General features: G+C 46.6%; 10 protein-coding genes across 10 annotated transcripts; 4 read left to right on the top strand and 6 right to left on the bottom strand.

The window, feature by feature from the left end:
• Positions 1-6: 6 nt before the first annotated feature.
• Positions 7-1,686, bottom strand: HD556DRAFT_586267 (kinase-like domain-containing protein). Its single transcript, XM_041311017.1, has 9 exons — positions 1,554-1,686; positions 1,359-1,501; positions 1,192-1,312; positions 1,079-1,141; positions 842-1,027; positions 760-790; positions 670-707; positions 406-615; positions 7-353 (listed from the first exon to the last, which is right to left on the bottom strand). The coding sequence occupies exons 1-9, from the start codon at positions 1,587-1,589 to the stop codon at positions 129-131; spliced, it is 1,053 nt and encodes a 350-aa protein (XP_041158751.1). The 5' UTR covers positions 1,590-1,686; the 3' UTR covers positions 7-128.
• A 1,871-nt stretch (positions 1,687-3,557) lies between these two features.
• Positions 3,558-5,137, bottom strand: HD556DRAFT_586398 (kinase-like domain-containing protein). Its single transcript, XM_041311018.1, has 8 exons — positions 4,900-5,137; positions 4,728-4,842; positions 4,617-4,672; positions 4,373-4,558; positions 4,289-4,319; positions 4,200-4,237; positions 3,941-4,147; positions 3,558-3,888 (listed from the first exon to the last, which is right to left on the bottom strand). The coding sequence occupies exons 2-8, from the start codon at positions 4,762-4,764 to the stop codon at positions 3,655-3,657; spliced, it is 789 nt and encodes a 262-aa protein (XP_041158752.1). The 5' UTR covers positions 4,765-4,842; positions 4,900-5,137; the 3' UTR covers positions 3,558-3,654.
• A 1,018-nt stretch (positions 5,138-6,155) lies between these two features.
• Positions 6,156-7,518, bottom strand: HD556DRAFT_1309599 (kinase-like domain-containing protein; the record flags this gene model as incomplete). Its single annotated transcript, XM_041300304.1, has 8 exons — positions 6,156-6,371; positions 6,421-6,630; positions 6,688-6,725; positions 6,783-6,813; positions 6,869-7,054; positions 7,114-7,176; positions 7,227-7,341; positions 7,397-7,518. The coding sequence occupies 8 exons, from the start codon at positions 7,516-7,518 to the stop codon at positions 6,156-6,158; spliced, it is 981 nt and encodes a 326-aa protein (XP_041158753.1).
• A 1,711-nt stretch (positions 7,519-9,229) lies between these two features.
• HD556DRAFT_1382528 (histone-fold-containing protein) lies at positions 9,230-10,468 on the bottom strand. The gene is made up of 5 exons (XM_041303283.1): positions 10,294-10,468; positions 10,195-10,240; positions 9,877-10,103; positions 9,739-9,825; positions 9,230-9,620 (listed from the first exon to the last, which is right to left on the bottom strand). The coding sequence occupies exons 1-5, from the start codon at positions 10,462-10,464 to the stop codon at positions 9,576-9,578; spliced, it is 576 nt and encodes a 191-aa protein (XP_041158754.1). The 5' UTR covers positions 10,465-10,468; the 3' UTR covers positions 9,230-9,575.
• Positions 10,469-11,774: 1,306 nt separating this feature from the next.
• On the top strand, positions 11,775-13,128 carry HD556DRAFT_1444839 (kinase-like domain-containing protein; the record flags this gene model as incomplete). The annotated part of the gene is made up of 8 exons (XM_041306840.1): positions 11,775-11,875; positions 11,927-12,047; positions 12,095-12,157; positions 12,208-12,393; positions 12,445-12,475; positions 12,529-12,566; positions 12,617-12,838; positions 12,889-13,128. The coding sequence occupies 8 exons, from the start codon at positions 11,775-11,777 to the stop codon at positions 13,126-13,128; spliced, it is 1,002 nt and encodes a 333-aa protein (XP_041158755.1).
• Positions 13,129-13,740: 612 nt separating this feature from the next.
• On the top strand, positions 13,741-15,346 carry HD556DRAFT_1382559 (kinase-like domain-containing protein). Its single transcript, XM_041303285.1, has 9 exons — positions 13,741-13,900; positions 13,952-14,034; positions 14,088-14,214; positions 14,267-14,326; positions 14,375-14,560; positions 14,631-14,661; positions 14,712-14,749; positions 14,813-15,031; positions 15,092-15,346. The coding sequence occupies exons 1-9, from the start codon at positions 13,760-13,762 to the stop codon at positions 15,320-15,322; spliced, it is 1,116 nt and encodes a 371-aa protein (XP_041158756.1). The 5' UTR covers positions 13,741-13,759; the 3' UTR covers positions 15,323-15,346.
• Positions 15,347-15,467: 121 nt separating this feature from the next.
• On the top strand, positions 15,468-17,366 carry HD556DRAFT_1382570 (kinase-like domain-containing protein). The gene is made up of 9 exons (XM_041303286.1): positions 15,468-15,843; positions 15,944-15,969; positions 16,031-16,142; positions 16,193-16,252; positions 16,305-16,490; positions 16,546-16,576; positions 16,630-16,667; positions 16,715-16,939; positions 16,988-17,366. Exons 1-9 carry the CDS (start codon positions 15,733-15,735, stop codon positions 17,192-17,194), a joined length of 996 nt encoding a protein of 331 aa, XP_041158757.1. The 5' UTR covers positions 15,468-15,732; the 3' UTR covers positions 17,195-17,366.
• A 1,121-nt stretch (positions 17,367-18,487) lies between these two features.
• Positions 18,488-19,507, bottom strand: HD556DRAFT_587278 (exosome component Rrp46). Its single transcript, XM_041311022.1, has one exon. It carries the CDS (start codon positions 19,310-19,312, stop codon positions 18,560-18,562), a length of 753 nt encoding a protein of 250 aa, XP_041158758.1. The 5' UTR covers positions 19,313-19,507; the 3' UTR covers positions 18,488-18,559.
• A 495-nt stretch (positions 19,508-20,002) lies between these two features.
• HD556DRAFT_1309604 (uncharacterized protein) lies at positions 20,003-20,692 on the bottom strand (the record flags this gene model as incomplete). Its single annotated transcript, XM_041300305.1, has 3 exons — positions 20,003-20,218; positions 20,274-20,343; positions 20,403-20,692. The coding sequence occupies 3 exons, from the start codon at positions 20,690-20,692 to the stop codon at positions 20,003-20,005; spliced, it is 576 nt and encodes a 191-aa protein (XP_041158759.1).
• Positions 20,693-21,367: 675 nt separating this feature from the next.
• HD556DRAFT_1444844 (uncharacterized protein) lies at positions 21,368-22,924 on the top strand (the record flags this gene model as incomplete). The annotated part of the gene is made up of 8 exons (XM_041306841.1): positions 21,368-21,434; positions 21,506-21,595; positions 21,647-21,713; positions 21,768-22,069; positions 22,116-22,258; positions 22,309-22,486; positions 22,539-22,655; positions 22,707-22,924. 8 exons carry the CDS (start codon positions 21,368-21,370, stop codon positions 22,922-22,924), a joined length of 1,182 nt encoding a protein of 393 aa, XP_041158760.1.
• Between the last annotated feature and the right edge of the window lies 1 nt (position 22,925).

Here is a 22,925-nt window from a genome sequence, read left to right on the forward strand (position 1 = left end):
TAGTGTATCATATACATACGACACCGAGAAGTTAGAGCGGACACGGAGCAATATTATATACGATAGGAGACACCCGGAGTTAACATAAGGACAAGGACAAGAAAGAGGATCACTTCAAAACCGAGACCTTATACAGACAAAGTTTCATTTGACAGTGCTTCTTGAAGATAATTTATCACCTCTTTTACTGATGGACGAAGCTCGCTCTTCGTTGACCAGCACCTCCGCATGAAATCCAGGTGACTAGGCTCGATCTCGATGGATGAGTCAATGGGCTCTGTGCGTTTGAACTTGGCAGAAATAACGTGTATGGCAGACTTCAGCCAACAGTAAGGCTGTTTCCCATGTAGGACCTGCACATAGGCGATGTTAGTCTCACTAGCCAGCCCACGAGAGACCACGAACCTGAAGCATGATGCCGCCGAGAGCGTATATGTCAGTAGATTTCGTTGCGCATTGTATGGGTTGGTCTTCTGGGGGGTCAAGAAGCTCTGGAGCGGCCCAACGTACTGCACCGGTGTGGTAGGAAAAGGCGGGGTTGGATTGTACCATGATATTGGAGATACCAAAATCTGCAAGGCGAGGGGATCCATCGGCAGCAACCAGAACATTGCCCTACAATTACCATAAGATGATTCTGGTTGTACGGTATGGTATGTGTAAACTTACGTTGGTGAGGTCACCGTGGATCACGTCGTTGTCGTGGACTGCAGAAAGCAAAGTTATACTTGTCACATCCATAATCAATCCATCACTCACGATATTGGAGTCCCTCTGCAATTTGTTTAAGCTATTGAAAACGTAGTAAGTTCCCGTACTCGTCTTCGTGGATGAGACTCACCAGCCGAAGCCTATCTATCATCGAGAGGGTCTCATGTGCATGCTTAAGGTAAGATTCCAAAGTTCCGTTCGGCATCCAGGGGGAAACAAAGGCGCGAAATGGGCCGAACTGCTCTACGGTGCCATGCAGGGGCAATACATATTGGTGCTTTAACGTGGCCCATATACGGATCTCGCGGTCAAAGTTCTGCGTCTCAAAAGTTCAGATATGCGGCCGTCAGACTGGACCCCAATGTACCTTGTTGATTTTGAAAATTTCAGAATCACTCAGACTTGGGAATCGTGGAGATTTGACCGCCACCTGAAATCATAATCAGGAGACATGCAGGACAAGCAAGTCTATTGAAATACCTCATCCGAGCTTTCGCCGCGGTTCCATGTACACTTGTAAACATCTCCAAGACCACCTGAGGCGGTTGGGTAACTGGTGTGCTTGTTGATATCATCTGGTTTGATACAGGGAACACTACTACTGTTCCATGTTTATGAAGTCCTGCTGAGGAAAAGAAATGACATACGAGTCTTCCGTAGAGAGGCGCCCACTTGAAACATGATCGTCGGATGTTCTATTGGGAGTGTCAACACTCGGGGTCTGGCTTGTGGGACTGTCATCAGCAGAATGCTGAATAGAAGATGCCTGGCCATTTGGCGCACGGCTAACCTGTTGAAGTGAGATGAATGGATGGCTCCACGGACAATGTCAACAAACATACAAGACCATGAAATAACTGTTGCAAACGTTCGAGCATGCTGATGGGAAATCAGTGGGAAACAGTGCTGTTCCCCAAAGCCGATGAACTAGTCTTTTATGCAGAAAACACTAGTGCGGCAATATCGCAAAGTTATCCTACCGATAATTACGGTGGAAGGAGGCTGCGTAGGGTCGAACTGAGGACACCACGACTGATGCCGGTCGAAGCAACGCTGTGGATGAATTCGATCAATGATGAACACCCTTCCACTACAGACGCTCGTATCAGCAGGCGTCAAAAACTCACTTCTGGTCTGTGGCGGACAATGAAAAAACATGTTGTCAGGGATGTGAAGAGCACTGGCAGCATTGGAAAGAGTAGTAATTGTGCAAGGGAACACTTGCTCTCGGCTGCTTTGTTAGCAATAGATAATCCTCGTGGCAAAGAGATAACGCTTCGAGAAAGATGTCATGATAGTTCTAACTTCGCCGGATACAAAACGTTGTTAACACGAGTCAGTCATTCAGTGAGGGTCAAATATTTTATTCTTGAAGGCTTCAAGAAATTGGCGGCTTGTGCCATCAGCCTTCTCTGGCTGAGAAAAAAGTAACTGATGACTGACTGCAATGAATTGACCCGTCCCATTCTGCCTGCACCAAAAATTTTCGAGTCACTTGTTCATATACTAATAAGGCATGCAGGGCATCTTTAACGCTTGCACAGGACCTGAAAAAAACATGCCCACAGGCGACAAGTTCTAAGATGAAGATACGCCGCAACGATCTGTGCTGTCGTTCAACCGATCACCAAGGAAATTGGCAACTGGGCCATATTGAAACCGCGCTTTAGTCGCGAGGTTTTTATGCAATGTGACTCATGGCCCATGATCCGGAACAAATCGGGGATGTAAGGTGGCATGTGGTGGCGGGTGGGATAAGGTTCCGTAGTTCTGCTTCTTGTGTAATTCGATCATCCAGCGTCGATGCTCGGGTGTCTGCCGAACCCACGAGAAAGTCAGTCCTCCACCTTGATCAATCATGAATACTTTCCTTCGTTCAAATCACCAATATTTGCAGCTAGACGTCTTGGGCTTGCATAACAAGACCCCGCATATCCTGATTATCATGTAGACACCGATTTTCAGCTCATGAATGACACAAGTCACCTGCACAACTCGAAAAACCTAAGGCTTCGTAAGCAGACCTAAATCGAACGTTTGCGGCATGTAATTCGATACTTATTTGTACATACCTTCATGATTGCCGCTCCAAGGGAAGTTTCGGAATCATTACGTCAGGCACTGGTTGCTAATAGTACCACGCAACGAATGGATAAAGTGATGGGCTGGGGCGCAAGATCCACTGTGGTGGCAAGGGGTGTCTGAAAAGACGTTTGCCTGCCTTCCTCGCCGTGGCACAGAGATACACCTATTCTTCCCTTTGGAAACCAGTCAAACAAAATCAGCATTAACAGATAAACCTCCCATGCTTATCAACGCGCACACGTACAGACTGAACCTAGAGACCTTCACGCCTTAAGGCGGCATCAACGTCCCTGCAGCCGCATGGACCATTGTACAGCATCGATTAAAACATAGAATAGCCACACACCTCGAAGCACGATACAGTATGTAGTCTCCACCATAGGGCCCTGCCCCAGGACAATAAGCAAGGGGGGAAAAACAGGGACCAGGATCACCCACAGCGCGACGCTGGCAAGAACGATGCACGACTCCTAAATATTCAAGTGTTTCTCTCCACGCACCTCGCACCACAATATTCCCTCTGCGCCTTTGCCCGACATCATCATGCTGATGGAGTACGCGTTTATCTGTTCAACATATGTCAGACAACATACACAGGCACACTTACAATAGATAAGCGGGAGTTAGCCCCCACTATATTTGACAGAGGATCCTCGAGCCCGAATGACAATAAACATGATTTTTTTGATATAAAAAAAACAAGACACGCTCACAGCCACGCATCGAGGCGCGTATGCTGAGTGGACTGAGGTGACTTCCTGAAAAGTCTCCGGAGACTAAAACCGATTATGTAATTATGTACTAAATAATAAACCGTCAATGATATATACATAAACAAATAAAATAAAATCGATCCGATCAGCTCTCTGTTTGTTTGACTAGCGCAGTGACATGGTTTGATCCTAGGAAGTTCAGAACATCAACGGCAGAGGGGCGACGTCCTATATCACCCCAGCATTTTTCGATGAAATCCCAGAAAGAATCTGCGTCGTGCGGACTCGATGGTCTTGTAGGCTTCTTACCCTTCAGTATCAGGACAATGACTTGGTGATCGCTTCGCACATCTGCATAGGGTGGTCTGCCTGTCATAACCTATGGAATCTTTAGTCGCAAACTAACCCAACCACTAGGGAACGCCTCGAACCTGAAGCATGATGCATCCAAATGAATAAATATCGCTGGCTGGTTGTGGAGTCAATGACTCTTCGCTCTCTGGCACCTCGAAGAGCTCTGGCGCAGCCCACCGCACGTTGCTTCTGATGTATGAAGTCCCTGAGAGCTCAGAACACATGGTAAGAATTCCATGGTCTGCTACGTGGGCATTGCGGTCTGAATCTATCAGAATGTTGTTCTGGCGTTTCAGATCAGAACTAGAAGGCAAGTATCAGACGACTAGTACATACGGCGGTAAGGTCACCGTGGACAACCCCCTTCGAGTGGACTGTAGTGTTGTTACTTATTGTTTTCACAAATGATTGAAGATTCCACATACGGTAGCTAATGGCTGCAGCGACTTGTCGCAACTAAGGTCCAAATGAATGGCATGACGTACGAGCCCTTCTGAGAAATAACTCACGATCAGGAGTTTTTGTGTAATGGTTAATTCTGTGAAATGGTGTTCAAGATATGTAGTGAGCGAGCCGTTGTGTATCCAGGGAGATACCATCGCTGGAAGTAGCCCAAATTCGTGACTGAAACCGAGCAGAGGCAAAAGATTTTCGTGATGCAGTTGCTTGCGTGCACGAAAATCGCCCAAGAGTCTCTGAAGACATGAATTTTGAACGAGCGTATCACATGCAAAGGGGAAGCCGATGACGTACTTGAGTCACTCTGTCCCTGGAATCGTCGCCTGCGACATCAATCCTTATGGATTTGACTGCTACCTGTCATGAATTCAGATTGTTGGACAACCATACGTGTAGCATGCTTGCCTCCAGGCCTTGACGGTTGGATGCGGTGTAGGTGCATTTCCACACATCCCCGAAACTACCGTGCGCTACTGGATGAGGCGACTTCTTGGATACGAATCCTGTCAGGTCGGGTAGGCTGCATTAGAAGTTACATGAGAAAGCGGGTTGTCAGAACTTGTCACAGGGTACTTGCTGGTTGTCGGGGTCGATGATCTCACTACCACCGATGGTAGCTATCATGACAGACGGACGGCTTCTCCACCACAACAATTTCCTCCCAATGTTCTCTAACCAAGATTTGCAGTGGAATAAGAAGGGTAGAATCATTCAGGTTGGTAGACTCATGCATATGCACTGTGTTCTTTTAACGAAGCAGGCCTGCACTACATACTAGTACTGTACAAATAGCAGAAATAATAGTCAATTCATTAATTGTTATTTTCCATTCCACCCACAATTGAAAGTCACGTTAAGCCACGCTAGACACCATTGAATCCGCAAAATGTACTAGAACCAATGGCCGGCTGATTTCACCCGATGGACCAGCGAATCCTACACCCGATCAAAGCGAATATTACGCTTCATTTCGATCTTGCAGTCCTTACAGCAGCACTACCTGCAAAATAGTCACTTTCTTGCCGTTTGAACCTTCTCTGGGCGTTCCACCACCGTGGTGTACATTGGTAGTAAATGAATCGACTTTAATGCTGGTGTAGAACGTTGTAGCCCGGACAGAACGCTTCAATTCCCGTTGAAATGTAATGCAGAAAGTTTGGAAATTGGCCGGTCTATATAGACTTATCCCAGACTCCGCATGCAGGACTGCGTGCAGGTCCGTGTTAAGTCTATATAGACGACCAATTCCTGGATGTTCTCCGTTAATGATCGTGGAATTTCATTCTCCGTTGACCATCACGTCACAACGGGTGACTACAATGGCATAGCCATAGCCATATTGATATAGGCGAGTCCTCGGTGTTTCACCATGGGACGTATGATACACGTTGCTGAAACAAAGTAGCCTGCATGATCCACGTTTCAGCTTGTGTAGATGGCCAAATAAAATATATTCACATTCATTCGTGACCAAAACAACGAGGCAATATCATGATAGCAAGCCTTGGAGTGTGACGGTCGAATCATGGATTCCCAAGGTTGGTTCTTCTAAATCGACGAGCCCTCATTCTATGTGCACGGAACCCCAAGAAGTCGATGGTCATACTTGTCTGATACAAAAATATGATGGAAGGCCGTCGCTGTGGACGGCAAACACGATCAGACAACGGATAACATGGATGAGCATATGAAATTTAACAATGAGGTAAGAGATAAGATCCGCAACGTGTGAGTAACGCGATATATAACGAGGATCAGTGTGAGTAACCAAACATTCGACAATACCGTGCGGTGTCCCAGCGTTGATTACATGCGAAGACCGTAAACCCTGGGTCAACGCATAACATCTCTATAGTGACACATCAAATCTCGGACATCAGCAATAGGAGGTCGCTGTGATGACTCAACCCAGCATTGCTCGATAAAGTCCCAGTGACAATCCTCGATGGCAGGGATGTCTGGACGCTTTGGCTTGACACCTTTGAGGATGGCCACAACCACCTGGTGATCACTGCGAATGTTACAGTACGGCTGCTTGCCCGATAAAACCTGACACAAATGAGAACAAGAGCGTTGCAAATATACGTTGTCGACAGACCTGGTATGCGATACATCCAAATGAGTAAATGTCACTTTCTATTTTTGGTGAGCTAGATGCATCCTCGGTGTCCGGAACTTCGAAAAGCTCAGGCGCAGACCATCGTACGTTACTCCTGATGTAAGAGGTCCCGTTCAGGTCGGAACATGTAGTCAAGAGCCCATAGTCTGCTACAAGAGCTCTTCCGTCTCTATCGATGAGCACATTGCTCTAAGAGGAAACGGAGACGTGAGCAGTGTCACAAATCTGCATACCACAGTTGCTTACACCTGTGAGATCTGCATGAACTACCCCCTTAGAGTGGACTATGCACCATATACTGTCAGCTTATCTTAATGCAATGCAAAAATGACATGGCATACGATATTGAAGACCAGCAGCTACATCAGCAAGCTGTTACGGCGCTCGTGAGTTGTGGTGCAGCTAGCTATCATTGAGGAAGACTTACCAAACTGAACTTGTGAGCCCCAGAGAGACTGTCATAGTTTTTACCAAGATACGTGCTCAAGGATCCGTTGGTCATCCATGGAAATACGATAGCTGGTACTGGACCAAATCCGTAGGTAATCCCGTACAAGGAAAGAATGTTATCATGACGCAGTAGTTTCCACTTGCGGAAGTCGTCCATTAACCTCTGCAAATATTTTCATATCATTAAAGCGAGTGTTCTACATCATGATCATGTCGGCCCACCTCGTTGACGATTTTCTTGAAACTGTCATCCTGAATTTCGATCCTGACACATTTAACCGCCACCTTAAAACTTATCATCAGATGTCAGAATTTATTACGAAACTCATACCAACCTCCACATTTCTATCTTTGTCTGAGAACATGCATTTCCATACGTCACCGAAACTGCCCTGGGCAGTAGCATATGCCAATTCCTTCACGACCTTCGCAGTAAGGTCGACCGGGCGTCTGAAAATTTTGGCACATGAGTCAGCTTCGTTCAAGGTAAAGCCCGTCTACTCACTCATTATCATTGGAGCCTACATCCAGGTGTGTCGCGCCCGACGTTTCTGTTTCCGGTTGGACTTTCCGCCATCTCTTGGGCAGCACACTCAGGCTGAAAATCCATGCGGAAAAAGTAGTCATTTGTCGCCCTGGTAACGTAATGAGGTTGAAACTTTATAGGCCCGGGGAGCTGAGGTAACCACGAGAACGAGAATAAATACCAGACTTTGCGAAATCCCTGCCCTTTATATCGACTTCGAGAGAGGTGGCTGGCTGTAGATTGTATACTAGAACAAGCGCTAGATCCATGGGAGCACATGCCACGATCACAGGAATATGCCGTTTGTGTCAAACGTAAAGTTGAACGGATAGCGGCTATGTTATGTAGATTCAGTCTTGAATCGCTCAAGGTTCCTCAGCCTCAGCTGTGTCCCGCACAGTATCAGAATGCACATAATGTGCCAGAGAAGAGACTCTGGAATTCCATGCTCCTGACCAAACTTTGCAATACGACATTGATATCGCATAATGCTCCGATCATCAGGCTCGCCCAGTAACGTTGATTATATCATTATAAAATTTCTGAGGCGGGGCGGCGGCGGCCATCGGATCCGCGATTATACAGCCAATTATCCGAGTGCAATGGAAGTTATGAACTCAGGAGCCCAGGAAATCGAAGAGGCAAGTTCCTAATATATGTAGTAATAATACAGGAAGCAATACACGTACTTGAAGCATAATTTCTAAACAAGTCGATATCACATATCGCCTTGACTCGGAGAATCATTGATCATTACCAATAGTCACACTTTCTTGTAGTTGTAAAAGACGTAGTCGCCTAAGACTTCATGAGCACGTTGTCAAGAAAATGGACATTACTCTTATTCGGCCGAATGCCACTCACGTAGATTCGTTATATCTCGCTAAGGCATCGCAGAATTTGAGTTCACTGTATCGTAACTCATGAGTGACCAACAGTTCAGATGGAGTAAGAAGAATGGCGTACAGCACCAACATTCAAAGCTGCATGCAGAGCTAGTACTAGCTAATTATATAATTACCTTGTGATGCCGAAAGAGCTTCAAGCTCGGGTCCCAATTGAGATTTGTCTGCTCGTAGCGATATGCTGGTCTCAAGACATAATAACACAGGAAGCAGCCTTGAGATGGAAGGGATCGTGTCGGACCCAAGATCGAAACTTGAAATGTTGAAGACTCACGTAAACTCATCCTGAACTATAATTGAGAGATCATCACCATATCATAGTGCGTATCCGGATCTCGCGCTGCTGCCTGGTATATTTGTGGGGTCTCTGAATCTTGACTCACGGCTATCGCGACTTGGGTTCACGGCGTATGTCGCTAGTTCATAGCTGTCGATATCCTATGTAGCTATGAGGCGACGATCATGATACAGACTCGGAGTATGCATGAGGTGATCGATTGACTAGTCTCACCTTTGAGACTGTCACAAGGCGATTGGTGACGATAGCCATGATTCAGTCGATATTGAATGGATCTACTAGTACTTGATAAACGTCAGAATATATGCGCTGTGGCAGACCGTGCGCGTGATCAGCGGAAAAATTTATGATGTTCACAAAATCAATCATGGCGTGGTAGTAAGTAAACCGTAATTACAAGTTGCAAGGCTTCAAAGCTTCAAGCTCAAGATCTGCAGACCAACAGCCAATGGTCCTGGCAAATAAATCTTGAAGCAGTGTATTAGAAGTACTATCATACGACTCATCTGGAACACTAATCTGGCTTGAACTGATGCAAGTCACCCTGACAGAATGTTCATGGAGTGATGTACTGACTTTCTGGAATGAAAGATAAAATGTTAAGACGCAGCCATAAGTGTCTCTACATAGCCGGCCGTAGTATACTACTCGTTCCTCTAAGATATTTCTCACGCTTGCAGTGCATGTTGACCAACGACGCCGTACAGCATGCTTCAAGTATGCCACAGGAATGACCTTTCCATTGCTGACTATGGTTCTGAGGAGGCCCTTGGCTCACTAGGGGTAGAGCACGGTGTAGCAAATCTAATCGGTGTAGGTATGACAGTAGATGTCGAACGTCCTACCGCAAAGTGCTGTGATGCTGTTAAAATGGAGACCTTCCTGCGCAACCCGGCGCAACCCTATGTCAAATCTATGATGTGAACTACTATACTTCGGTGGATGTTTGAGTGGGTCACGGTGCATGTATTGTGTTCGATGGCGCTAATAGGGACTGCAGCTGTGAAAAGCAGTTGTAAGAACGTCATCCACCCAGTGCGGTTCTCAGGAGTGGGAGAAAACAGGGTCTCAGGAGATAGAATAGGGCCTAACACCATAAAGTGTATCACGATCCTTACCTGGTCCAGTACCACTGCTGAGGGCAAATTGCCAGAGTCATCGCCTGTATGGTGTTCAGAATCCTGATGAGTAGCAGCTTGACTTGGCTAGATGGAAGTTCATTGAGAGGTACGACAGGTTTTATTGGTAACACGTACACCTGCGACTAAGTTCGTCATACTCGACCCAGATCCTCCCGCAGCACCAATCCCTGTACCACTCTGAGTCAATCCCGTAAGTCCCTCCTCTCTCGGGACGATATCTATGAGGAAGTCGAACTGGTCTGACTTCGCAAGCGCCTTGGCAATATCAGCACGCGACAGTGTTCGACGCTTATTTGAGTCAGCAATAATAAATGCACGAGCAGTTATTTCCGAAATAAAGACTTTGATGGGGAAGTTGCGTGAAATTTTATGTGACAAAGTGGGGAAGAGAATGTGAACATCAAGTTTCTGTGACGGAAAGGACGGACGCACTTTCACACGCTTTGCAAAATAAGATGGGTGCGTCTGCTGCGATCATCTGTGAACGTAGTAAGCGAAAACTCTGCATTGTTTTACGACGGAGTGACATACCTTTACGTCTGGATCGCTCTTCATGACTTTCTTAATGCGAGCGAGAGGAAGTGGAGGATGCCTGTAATCTGGTGTCTCTTGCTCTGCTGCATCCACTTGCCGCTGCCAAAATGAACGAAGGAAATCATTGAGGGGCTCCCCGGACTGCACGTATGGGGTGGTGGGCGACATTAAAGAGTAGGTGGGAAGATCTGTCGATCGTATAGGGTATTAGTAACCTTAACCCTAGACTAAGGGCAACCACAATTTATTGGGCTGCTCAACAAGCGCTTAATGTTCCAACGCCCATCCAATCAGCTTTATTTCTGAAAATTTCCACTTGCCACTTTGTCACATTGGACGCGCTGAATTCAATATGCAGGCCTGGGTAATGTAGAAAAGACTCTTCGTTGCGGGAAACTATACGTGCTGTGACTATGCAGCAGACTCAATCAAGCTTGGTATGAGTTACAGCTTCAATATGTGCAAGGCTGTGTCTACATATACACAAGGGGGTGCCCTCTATTCAGTCTCAATCCCATGGAAACCGTTTTGGGAGTTCAAGTGGATAGGTCCGTTAATATCCATATCATTTATTTTCATGTCATAAATAACCATCTTAGTTCGGTTGACTTGGAGAAGTCACACAGTATGATAGAACAGCCGTCTTCCATGACGATAGGATGCCTAGGGGAGGCAGAGAAGTTGCAAGTTCATATCGAAGTAGCGAGCTGCGGTGAAGAACTCTGGATGCAAGGTCTTGATGGAAGGTTAGAGTTTATGATTGCTTGCACGTTCCCAGACCCTTGATCCGTGGACAAATATGTTTTTGGCCATCAATCACAGGCAACTACTTCACTATATCCCGCAAACTCCTATCACTGGCAGTCTGTCAATTGTTTTGATGCATGTGGTGGATTAGCTCTGCGTTAAATATGGTTCAATTACAGCGTGGTGAGTCGCCTAGCTCATCTGTATCCATGAAGGGAAATCGTTTATGTACACCAACCTTTCTTACTGTGTCTTTCCCCATGTGCAGTAATAGAGCATGGTCTCTTCATCCTTCATCAGTATCATTTCGTGGTGTTGGTCCATTCTTTGTTTTCAATTCTCAAGAGGGCTGGCCGGATCAGATCCATGCATTAGTAGTAAAGATCCGAACGCGGACCATGATGATGTTCCAAACGATGCTGTCAATGGACCATCTCGTGCTTGTTGTCAAACACATGAGCCTCTAGAGCACAAGTCTGTAAGTGATTTTTGAAGATCCTTCCGTTGTGGTGCATCTTTATACCGATCTGTGGAAGAACTGATTTATACTACGGCAGACTGCTGAAACTTTGGTCTTGCCCAGAAGTCAAGACTCAGCTGGTGATGTTTTACGTGCTAGATTCTCGTCTGGTACAGCAAGTTTACTTTCTAGAATGCCAACTCAACTTCACACCACAGATCCACACCATAAACCAGTGAAACGAACACACAAGCTTCAAGTTTTCTCCAAAATGCTTCAGACACTCCAATTTCGGGTGACGTCATTTGGAGTATCTCCCATCAGTTCTCCACAGTCAATTCCCCATTCGAATCTTAATGATCAAAGAAACCAGTGAGACCTCAGCCAAACATTACGGCATTGAGGCTGATTTCAATGATTCAGAATGGATAGCCTGCCTGATCTAACTGGCCAACTAAACCGCACAAGTGCTTATGCCACGTCTTTCGGAGGCCTGAGTGACATCTGGCGATGTACATGGAACAGAAGTGGTGGCATTATCGTAGTGAGTGCGTCCCGATGTTCATGTTCGAGTCTGACGAAGACATACAGGTAGCTGTGAAGTCAATCAGGAGTCAAGCACTAGATGAAGATGATGCGAAGAAAAAGAGTAGGGTGCGTAAGTGTACTCCGTACAATTCGGTGTTGCTTATTGGTTGTTATAGAGGCTTCGCCGCGAGCTCAAAGTTTGGTTGAGACTTAGACACGATAACATCGTCCCACTGTGCGGCACTGTATCAGGCTTTGGCCAATTCGTTGCCCTGGTTTGCCCCTGGTATGACAACGGATCGCTTTCAAGTTATCTGGAATCCCATGGCGAAACCTTGTCCATAATCAATCGTTTCCAACTGGTGTGTCTTGTATGCAATGATCTGTCTGAAAGCGTACTCATACCTTCGTAGCTCAGTGACATTTCCGCGGGTCTTCAATACCGTAAGTGACTAGCTTAGTTTTGCAACATAGTTGGTAATGGTTCTTTTGCCCAGTTCATTCGTGCTCTGTTGTTCATGGTGACCTTACTGGGGTGAGAAGAGGGTTTCCTGGATTTGTTACTGATGATGTTCATATCTGTAGTCCAATGTCCTCATCTCATCCGATGGGAGGGCTCATCTATCCGACTTTGGTCTCTCCGTTATAGTTGCGGAGTTCGCGGGCACGTCATATTTCACGTCTGCCTTGAATGGCACTGTGCGATGGATAGCACCCGAACTTCTTGCAATTCCTGAAGAAGAAGGCGCAATCACGATCCCGACATCAAACAGCGACATATATTCGTTTGGGTGTATTTTTTTCCAGGTTTGCCCAAGATTACGTTCCTTCAACACTGAGTCTCACCCTTGCACCAGGTATTGACGGGCAAAGCACCCTACTCCGAGTTCAAGCGAGACGCACAAGTTGTGGTCGCAATTTCTCTCGGAACAAAACCGTTGCGTCCCGAGTTTCCCACGATCATCGATAGCCATTGGAGTTTTATTCTGAATTGCTGGTCTACTATCGAGGACTGTAGACCATCTTCTCAGCAGGCAGATGAATACATCAAAGGCCAGCTTCACTTCTTACAGCATGACACATCATCCTCCGACTAATCTCTCGAGTCTGGCTTACCATCATGTCTGTCTGTACGGACCTTACTTTCTTACTCTCGTGCAACAAAAACTATTTGAATCAAGTCATGTATAGTAAGCACCGTATAACAATCATGGCTGCAACCCTTCATTCAGTATAACTAAGAAGTGGGCCACTCACATCAGTGATCTGTCCCAGGCTATTATCTCATGCAACGAGGCCACGCTCTCCCTGAATGGCTTCTGAGTATCGTTAGCGCACCCAAATCTGTCATGACATGAAGAAGCCAGTGTTACAACACCTTGATATCTGTCAAAGATCGTTCTGATGGCGATCATCCACTATCTAAGACTCTGCTCACAAGCAGTCGTCTGTCTTGCCCAGATCATTCCAGTGCCGATCACCTCATTGCTAGAGCGTCAACGACGGCTTGGTATCTTGCTCGGGATGGTAATTACAGCGAGCGCTCCCTGCATCTGAATCTTATTCTTTGAGTTTCTCCGGTACCGGCATCTCAGGCTAAAACCTACAGGTCAACGTGCCAACCATAGTGATCTACCAGATCTAGGGCCTGTTTTCTTGCATAAAAGGTGGTATAATGACATTTATGGTACTGTATTTATTCTCTTCCTGCCTTACTACTATTTTCTGATGTCGGAACAGAAGGCCGAGTCACCAGTTAGCCCAACTCATAGTTGGTCCCCAACTTTACTTTGGGAAGCAGTTGTCCGACTTCTGCCCTTCAAGCCTCCTGTAAACGGCCGCTCGTTTGAGTGCGGTCCAGTTGCCCTAGTATGTTCTACTTCTTCTATCAGGAGCAACGTGTCGAACCCTTCACTGCAGGATCAACCTTGGCTAGACATCTTACATCACATAGAAGCATCACAGCGAGTAACAAGCCTTGAAGCTGACTCGGACGAACCAATGTTGGTGGCTCAGTGATTCTGACATCAATTCACTCTAAATCATGGCGAATCAGATGTCTTCACCCAATAGATGGCCTTCCTGATCTCAGTGGACAGATCAAGGACAAGGGCGTCTTCGCTGACGGTATCGGCGGATTCGGCGATGTATGGAGATGCATCTGGGTTGAGAAGAATATGAGGGTTCGTCTGCACTCCATACTCGTCAGTTTCATACTTATCGACCATTCTCTAGGTTGCCGTGAAAGCAATCAGGATTCAAGCAGAAGTTAAAGATAGAGAGAAGAAGAGTAGAGTGAGCTGACCACATCCCCTGTGATCCCGCGATCTCATTCTATTTTAGCGATTGTGTAAAGAGGCACAAATATGGGCCACCCTGAAAGATGTACACATCTTACCGCTCATTGGACTTACATGGGGGTTTGGCCCTCTTCCTGCCCTAGTTTGTCCATGGGTTGAGAATGGTTCACTGCATTCTTACCTGGAATTGAAGTACAAGGATCTCTCGTTGGGGTCGAGATTCTACATCGTGAGTACCCGTTCGATTCTCCAATTTACCAAATAATATAAGGCTGACTTACGATATTATGTGCTCAAAGCTCCAAGGATTGGTATCAGCAGTTTTATATCGTAAGTATTCTCGAACAAACGCATGGTGTCTTTGATTCACGGACTTCTAGTGCATTCGAAAGATGTCGTACATGGTGACATCACAGGAGTATGTTTATGAATCATAATCATGATATTCATCTAGGATCTGACTCGACATTTTCATCTGCAGTCGAACATACTGATTGACGAACAAGGAGAGCCGCTTTTATCAGATTTTGGCCTCTCCTTCTTGGACGTGGAGCTCACGGGAAACTCATACTTCACGTCCTGCAAACCAGGGACTGTACGATGGGCTGCACCAGAGTTGTTGATTCCCCTGCAAGACGGATCTTCGTGCCGTGCGTGTGTAAAGAGCGATATTTACTCTGTGGGCTGCGTGATGCTGCAGGCAAGTCAGTCAGCTATGTTGTGGTACAACATTGCTAATATGATGTCGATTCCACCACAGGTACTTTCTGGCCGCGTGCCGTACGATATTTGGACCGATTATAAGGTCATTGCTGAGAAGTTCAACCAAAAGGAACCTCCACGACTTCCTGAACCTCCTATTGATGACCGCCATTGGGAATTCATGAGATGCTGCTGGCGTAAGAAGCAAGAACGATTTGTAACGGTCAAGGATATAGCCGAATTCATTAGAAGGGAACTGGATGATTCACGGAAGTTTGGGAGGCTATAACTTGAAGTGGTTGCCTAGTACATACTGAGTATTCTTTACTGCATTTGACTCGTTCTATTGAGTACCATATATATAATATCTGTGCTAGTTTAGTTCCGCCGGCGGCCGCCGCGGTGATAATTTTGAAAAGGTATCTCAGAGAAGAGCCAGCGCAAACAGCAAGTTGAACCAAACTTCGAAGTTGAAATGCTCCTCCACCCCCCCAATATCGCAACATCTCATGACGCGTGTACGGATAGAAGCAAATTGAAGCTTCTAGCGGGAGAAACGCTTATTATAATGCAGTGACGATGAATTATGTGGAAATTTGAAACCATTTCACACTGCTAGCGCCTTAGCGACTATAAGTTAACGTACATTTGTATTCCTCTCAAATTTTGCCCCCGAAGTGCTGGCACTTACTGTAACTGATGTCTGAGTCTGAACACGACAACCGTTTTTCAGCCCAGTCATGGGTTGGAGCTGTCATTGAATTCTTCCGACAGTTACCTCTTCCGAGTCCGGGCTGGTGGCAAGATCAGGTAAGTTTCACTTTTTTCTATGCTCAGGTTCGAGCAGCACCTCCTCAGTCGTTCGTGTAGCTTTTCCACAGTATGCTGACGCGCATTGCATTCGAATTAGGCGCATTCCGCCAACCGTCAGACAAGGCATCATTCATTTCTACTCACTTGAAGTCACTTCAACACTAACGTACACCGTGTTGTTCAGTGGTATTCTTACGGGACAACTAGAAGGAAGGGGATCCTATCCTACAACATACGGAGGGTATTGTGATGTGTGGAAGTGCAGCTGGAGGAGGAAGGATTCCGGGACCATTGGGGTATCTATATCTCATTGGCGTTTGAGAGTACATTAACTGGCAAATCACAGGTAGCAGTTAAATCGGTTAGGATACACGGAAGTGACTTAGACAGAGAACGGAAGAGCAAGGCGAGTCCTTCGGGGTTGGCCTTCCTGCTGGTGTACTCAATGTGAAATACAGAGACTGAGCAAAGCAATTGAAGGATGGCTGGAATTGGATCACGATAATGTGATGCCAATTTTCGGCATGGCACTTGGATTTGGCCCATTACCAGCCTTGGTGTGCCCATGGATGGAGAATGGCACTCTGACACATTACTTGGAGCAGAACTACCATCAAATCACCGCCTCAGCCCGAAAGGCACTGGTAAGCAGTCATCACAATTATCACAATTGCTGTCCCATTTCATGAGATGATATAGCTTTTGGAAGTCATTTCCGCAGTTCTTTATCGTACGCATTGAACTTTCTTCTATTACTCCCGTCAGTTTAAGTTTTTGTGACAGTGCATGATCATGGCGTTATCCACGGAAGTCTTTCTGGGGTATGGATCATTCGATCCTATTAGGCGACATTAATTCATCGTTTTAGTCGAATGTCTTCATCAACGATCTCGGACGAGCATGTGTGGCTGACTTCGGGATGGCAGCTCTACTATTGGAGTTTTCTAGCGAGTCATATTTCTCTTCTTCCATTGGGGGGGCGGTGAGATGGATCGGACCAGAGCTTTTCCAAGTTCCTGACGACTCAAGCGATTCTGTGGGCTTCCCTAGTACTCAAGGTGACGTATATTCCTTTGGATGTATCATGCTTCAAGTGCGTATTTTTGCGTGTCAGTGAATATGTCCTCAGCATCGCCCCTAGGTCCTTTCTGGCGAAATCCCTTATCACTACTTCCAGCGTGACACGCAGGTCTTCTTTGCAATATCTACAGGCGTAAAGCCATTGCACCCAGACACCTCCTGTGTCAATGACGCTCAATGGAGCGTTATCCAGCAATGCTGGTTGGCTCCACGACAACGCCCCATTATGGAAAAACTCCACTATCTCGTTAATGAACTAGAGTTCTGATCATGAGGCTTACTTGTTACGACCTTACGAACTTTGTCTCCCTAGGTGCTAGTCCCAGCACCGCACGAACCTGAGATGACTTGCACTATTGATAGGTACCCACCACCAAGCTAGGGTTCTTGGAGTTTGCGTGTTATTTTTCCATAATCACTTCATATCCGTGCTATGCCCCAATGCCGAGTACTGAGTGTGTGCAGGCTAACGTCCCACTCGACACCACCCAAGAGACGCTGATCCTCAGTATCCATCAACACGTTTTTCAAGACATCAGCCTCCCACAGATTCGCCAGCGTCGAGGGCACGATGGGTATGCATGTGGAAATATCTGATATACATATCGGAAATGACGTGACTCATGTCCGACTTTGGGTTCTGACTTGTGGCGACGAGCTATGGTACTTGAATGATTACCGATGTGTCATGCACATGCGGGATTTGGGCATCAATGTGTCCATGAACCATAAATCCTCAGCTGTCCATAATTCATTTCATGATGATCCGAATTGCTTAACAAATGGTCAGTATTTCTCTTGCACGAGCCTAAGGGAGATAGGTCATGGCGAGAGTTTCAAACAGTGCAGAGTTAGCTAACGAAGGTGTGTAGCTCTCCAAGCTTACGCCTACATGCCATCCTCGCTTAGGAAACGAAACCCTGAAATAGAATTGAAGGTATCTGTGGTTTCGTACATAAGACTGTGCCATTGAATGTGCAAAAATATCCTGGTGACGTGACAATCTCAAATACAGACGTATGAGATAGGGTACTAAGAAACGGCCGCATTAACTAGCTATCTAAACGCTTGGTGCCTAGAGGGTCAGGCCACAGGGTGAACCCAATGTGCTTGTTTTTGGACACGGTAGGCAGGACTCATTGTAAATAATGCGTGGCAAAAGTCGTACGGGACATCGCTTCGAGTGATGCAATTGATTGGCGAATTTCCGAGTTTATTCGAATACTGCTACCAATTCAGCGACGAGGTTGGAGAAACGTGGCTTCAGTGCTCGAGGGTCGAGGTATTGCTGTACTACAGGATGCCCACCATGATATCATCGGCGGACCATCAATGAACGTACACTGAACCTGGCAGACTGCATGCATTTGATGGATGATCAAATTGCAGCGGGAGTACGACACGCCCAGAGAAAAGTATTTACGGAAACGGCGTTAATGTTCTTCCCCTGCAACAAACGCCGCGGGCTGAAGATGTCACAATCACAAGTGTATGTGTGCAAAACTGACAGGAGAAGACGCATTTCAAGTCAACGCCAGTGATTTGATAGGTCTGATAGAGAAGAACTGACTTCTTAAACAGCAACAGAGTGAATAACCAGAGGATACGCACAATTTCTATGTACAGCTCGCGCTTATATTTCCATCTTGACAACGACTTCGTGCGGTGATTGGATCTCTCCTGTCGTTTTTTGATGGCGTATGCTATTTTTCACGCATTGCCATACCTCCGCCGCGGCTTCTCGTGCCACCTCTCTAGCCCTTACAAGTTCAGCCTGATCAAATGATGACCCAGGGCGAGCGCTGTAAGTCGACCAAACATCCTCGCAGGGTGGAGCACTTCCTTTTATCGGCCCTGACAGCGCGAATCCAAACAAGAAAGCAAAACATCCACCTCCTTCAAGCACAACATCGTCGGCTACGTCAACCTCCACGGAAATAACGCTTCCCTTCTTCACTCTACCGACAGGAACTGCGCAAACCACACCCCGCATCGCGATTGAACCGGCGTTGATAAGAGCAAGCGTGCATGCGTTGATTTCGGCTGCGAGAAGGGCATAACCGGGAGTCGGATTCGTCAGGGCTTGAACGACGACCTGGATGAGAGTGCGAGGATGTTGTGCGAGAAGACACGAGCGTTCTACTATCTCTCGTATTGCCATTCCACGTGATTTTTCTGCAGTTCCTGGCACTGATGAGAGCGGACGGACGTGTACTTCGACGGTTGCGCGAGCGGGGTGCTCAGCTGCTAGACGGGCTGTGATGGGGCCACTGACTGAAGCAAGAGCTGAACAAGAAGGGTGGAAGGAGAATCTAGCTGATCCATCGACGCCATCGAGGCCTTCTTCGGAGGAGATGCTGATCGATTGCAGAGCTGTGGATGACATGGTCGTATTAGATGGCCGTTTGGATGTCCATGTTTTTGCAAAGGGAGGGAAACCTAAAAATGGGGTTAGGGTTCCTGATCAAGTTTCTCACATGGTCATGGAGGATGCATCGATGAGTTCTCACTTATATCTGTAAAACTCCTTTGCCTAGATATTTTCCAAGGCTGGATCGCAGCATGAAGAGAGAAATAGAACACATTATTGACATGGAAGTACTCTCTGCGCGCTTTTTTACGTTATTCCGCGAAAGAACGACAGTCATCTTGATCACCATAATACAAGCATGACTTTAATTAGAATTACTGGAGGCTCACTGAGTTCGTATTCAATATTCAAGGTCTGACGTTACTGACGGAATCTTGTGGGAGGCTCATTGATGCGAATACTGGCGCTGGGAACTGCAGACTCATCTGAAACACTTCAATTCTTGTTGTGCTGTCATGGCCTAACATTTAATCAATATTTGGCGAGAGCTTGTTCCTGACAGAGTGCCTACTGGTTGTGAAATTGATCTCGGGTGGTGAGTTTGGAGGCACACAAGTCGATCCCACGATTACCTGAATCGATAGTAGCATCCCGCCTGACCATTGATAACAAGTAGACCGAATTATGTACGACATGTATGAGTAAGTCCCAGTGAGATAAGTAAGTTGTACTTCTGCGAAGATGTCCTAAACCCTGTGACAGCATTTATGAAGTCTTGTCCACCCCACTGGATCCTACAAAGACATTGATAAGCCTGTCTTCTGATATTACTCGTTGCCTCTGGAGCAGATAAGCCAGTAGAATATCTTCCCGTAAAGGCTCTGCGTCATATTCCAGTAAAAATGCAGGCTTTCCATTTGACACTGTGGCATGAAATGAACATGACGCTATTGGTCTGTCCAAGTCATATTGAGCGTAAACCTGCAGGACAAAGGCAGTGGTGAGGAAAGGTACTTTGGTGAAGAAGAGAACTCACCTTTTGACGATGGCTCGAGATCATCTTCCACACGTATGGCCCGTAATCGGTCCCCATGACAAAAGCAGTTCTACAGTAGCTAGCTCATGAATTCTCCAAAGGTCGTCCTGCAGGTAAAGCACGGCTTACGTTCCGTCTGCAAGCTTGGTTTTTCGGAGCCATTTTTGCACGCTGATCGGTGTGTTACCATTCCGTTCTGGGAATGAAATGGTATTTGGGAGAATTTCTCGCTGGTGGAAGATGGCAGCAATCCGACCAGGAGTACGACGGTCGTTGACTATCATTTGTTTCCCATCGTCGGTGATCGTGTACAGTGGAATACCAGGGTGCGCGTAAAATGTGGCAGTCTTTGAATCAGTACTGGTTAGGAAGTAGGGTGTAGGCGGAGTGGGGTTGACGAGCGTCGTTGTAGAGTCCATGGTGGATCGATGTCTGAGACGAGTCTGGGAAATGTCAATGGCGTCAGCGTTAAATCTGGCCGAACATGAGAAGCGACGAGTGTCACTAATGTTTATATCTCGATTGAGCAGGAGTACGTACCTTGTACCCAAGCCAGTTCGCTACATGTGGCACGAGAACTTTTCGCATAATGATCTGGGCACGTATCAACCATCATCCGGCAAGAGTCCTGTCAGTCGGACTCAAACATCCATAACAATACCGAGTTTCAGAATCAGGACGAAAGCCCACATTACGATGTAGATGAAAGCAACCGCCGTGTCACGAATTTCCTCTTGGGGACTTTGAGCGCTGGGCGACTGAAGTTTTGATTTAATTAATAGGAATGATCATTCTATAAAGGGCTGTCTGGGGACTAGGTTTGAAGGGTTGTCCTGACGCTAATGGCCATCCTGATGTTCGCCATTTGGTGCATACAGAGGAGTGACAGTCCCAAATTGTGCGTACGACGAGCATGTAGACGTAGTACAAGTCAAAATCAACAATTAGTAACTATAGATAACTCCCACCCGATTTCTGACCGTAAGTTCACAGCTACTTATATATCTTAGACCAACTTTAGACTACCATTTAGACCATATGTCGACCGTTCGTGCTACATACACAGCCCGGCATTTTGTTCTATTCGGGTCAAGATGTCGAGTTCACCATGGCTTGCCAGGTCGGACCAACCTTCGAGGATTGGCAACCTCCACAGAAGGAGTAAGTCGGCGCGAACCTGCTAGGCCAAGCATTATCCTCACACACTTCTATTCAGACCCTTAAGAAAACAGGCCTGTACGAATTTCATATCAAGAACGATGCGAAGATGGTGCCATTCGCCGGATATCAAATGCCTCTTGCCTACGGGAACGTTGGCCAAGGTGCGGCCACAGTCGGCTTTGAGAAGCATTGCATTAATGACTTGTTTCTAGGTGCCAGTCACGCCCACGTCCGTACCGATGCTGGTTTATTCGATGTTGGGCACATGGTACAATCCAAGTCGGTCGAGTTCTGCATTGATCATTACCAAACTGCAAACTGAAACAAAACAAGTTTCCGGGGACACACTGTTACAGCGTTTTTAGAATGGTTAACGCCCTCGTCGCTAACGTCCCTCGCCCCGTATACCTCTACCTTATCGGTTCTCCTGAATGAAAAAGGCGGCATTATCGATGACACCGTCATCACGAAGCACTCAGAAGATGCCTATTACGTGGTGACAAATGCTGGAAGACGGGACAGGGATCTTGCGTGGTTCAAAGAGAAGCTTGAAGAGTGGAATGCTAGTGATAGCGCAAAAAGTGGGAAGGTAGAGCACGAGATCTTGGAGGATTGGGGACTTGTTGCGTTGCAGGGTCAGTGTGACCTAACTCGTTTCTCTAAATTCTGACCGTGTTTCAGGTCCTGCCGCTGCGCAGTATCTGCAGCGCTTGACCTCCTTTGATTTACGTGACCTAACATTTGGCAAGTCTGCTTTTGTGCCCATTGAAGGTTTCAACTTGCACGTTGCTCGGGGAGGCTATACCGGCGAAGACGGGTTTGAGGTGGACACACATTGACTATTTTTAAGGCTTGCTTTCTCACAAAATTTTAGATCTCGATACCACCATCTCAAACGTTGGATGTCACCAAATTGCTTTGCAACGCTCCAGTGCAGCTGGCTGGTCTGGGTGCTCGGGACTCTCTACGTGTAGAAGCTGGCATGTGTTTATATGGTAATGACTTGGATGAAGATACTACACCTGTCGAGGCTGGTTTGAGTTGGGTAATCGGTGAGAATCACTTCTCGTGAGAATGATGTAATAAAACTGACTGCACGTTCAGGTAAGGAACGTAAAGAAACTGGAGGTTTTATTGGAGCGGAAGGGGTACGTAAACATTTGAAAGATGGCCCTCCGAGACGCCGAGTGGGATTCATAGTGGATGGTGCACCTGCGCGACGTGAGAGCAGTTGCTACCTCGTTTCATGAATTTGATGCTAACACTTCACAGAGGGCGCCCAAATATATTCATCGCCTCAAAAAGAATTGATTGGCGCGGTCACATCAGGCATTCCTTCCCCCACGCTTGGGAAAAATATTGCGATGGGCTATGTGAAGTCTGGCTTCCATAAGAAAGGTACCGAGGTTGATATCGATGTCCGAAACAGGATGAGGAAGGCCATCGTTACTCCGATGCCTTTCATGAAACCAAATTATTGGAGGGGATGAG

Source organism: Suillus plorans (assembly GCF_016647745.1).
Source record: "Suillus plorans strain S12 chromosome Unknown HD556scaffold_39, whole genome shotgun sequence".
In the NCBI taxonomy this organism is placed as follows: domain Eukaryota; kingdom Fungi; phylum Basidiomycota; class Agaricomycetes; order Boletales; family Suillaceae; genus Suillus; species Suillus plorans.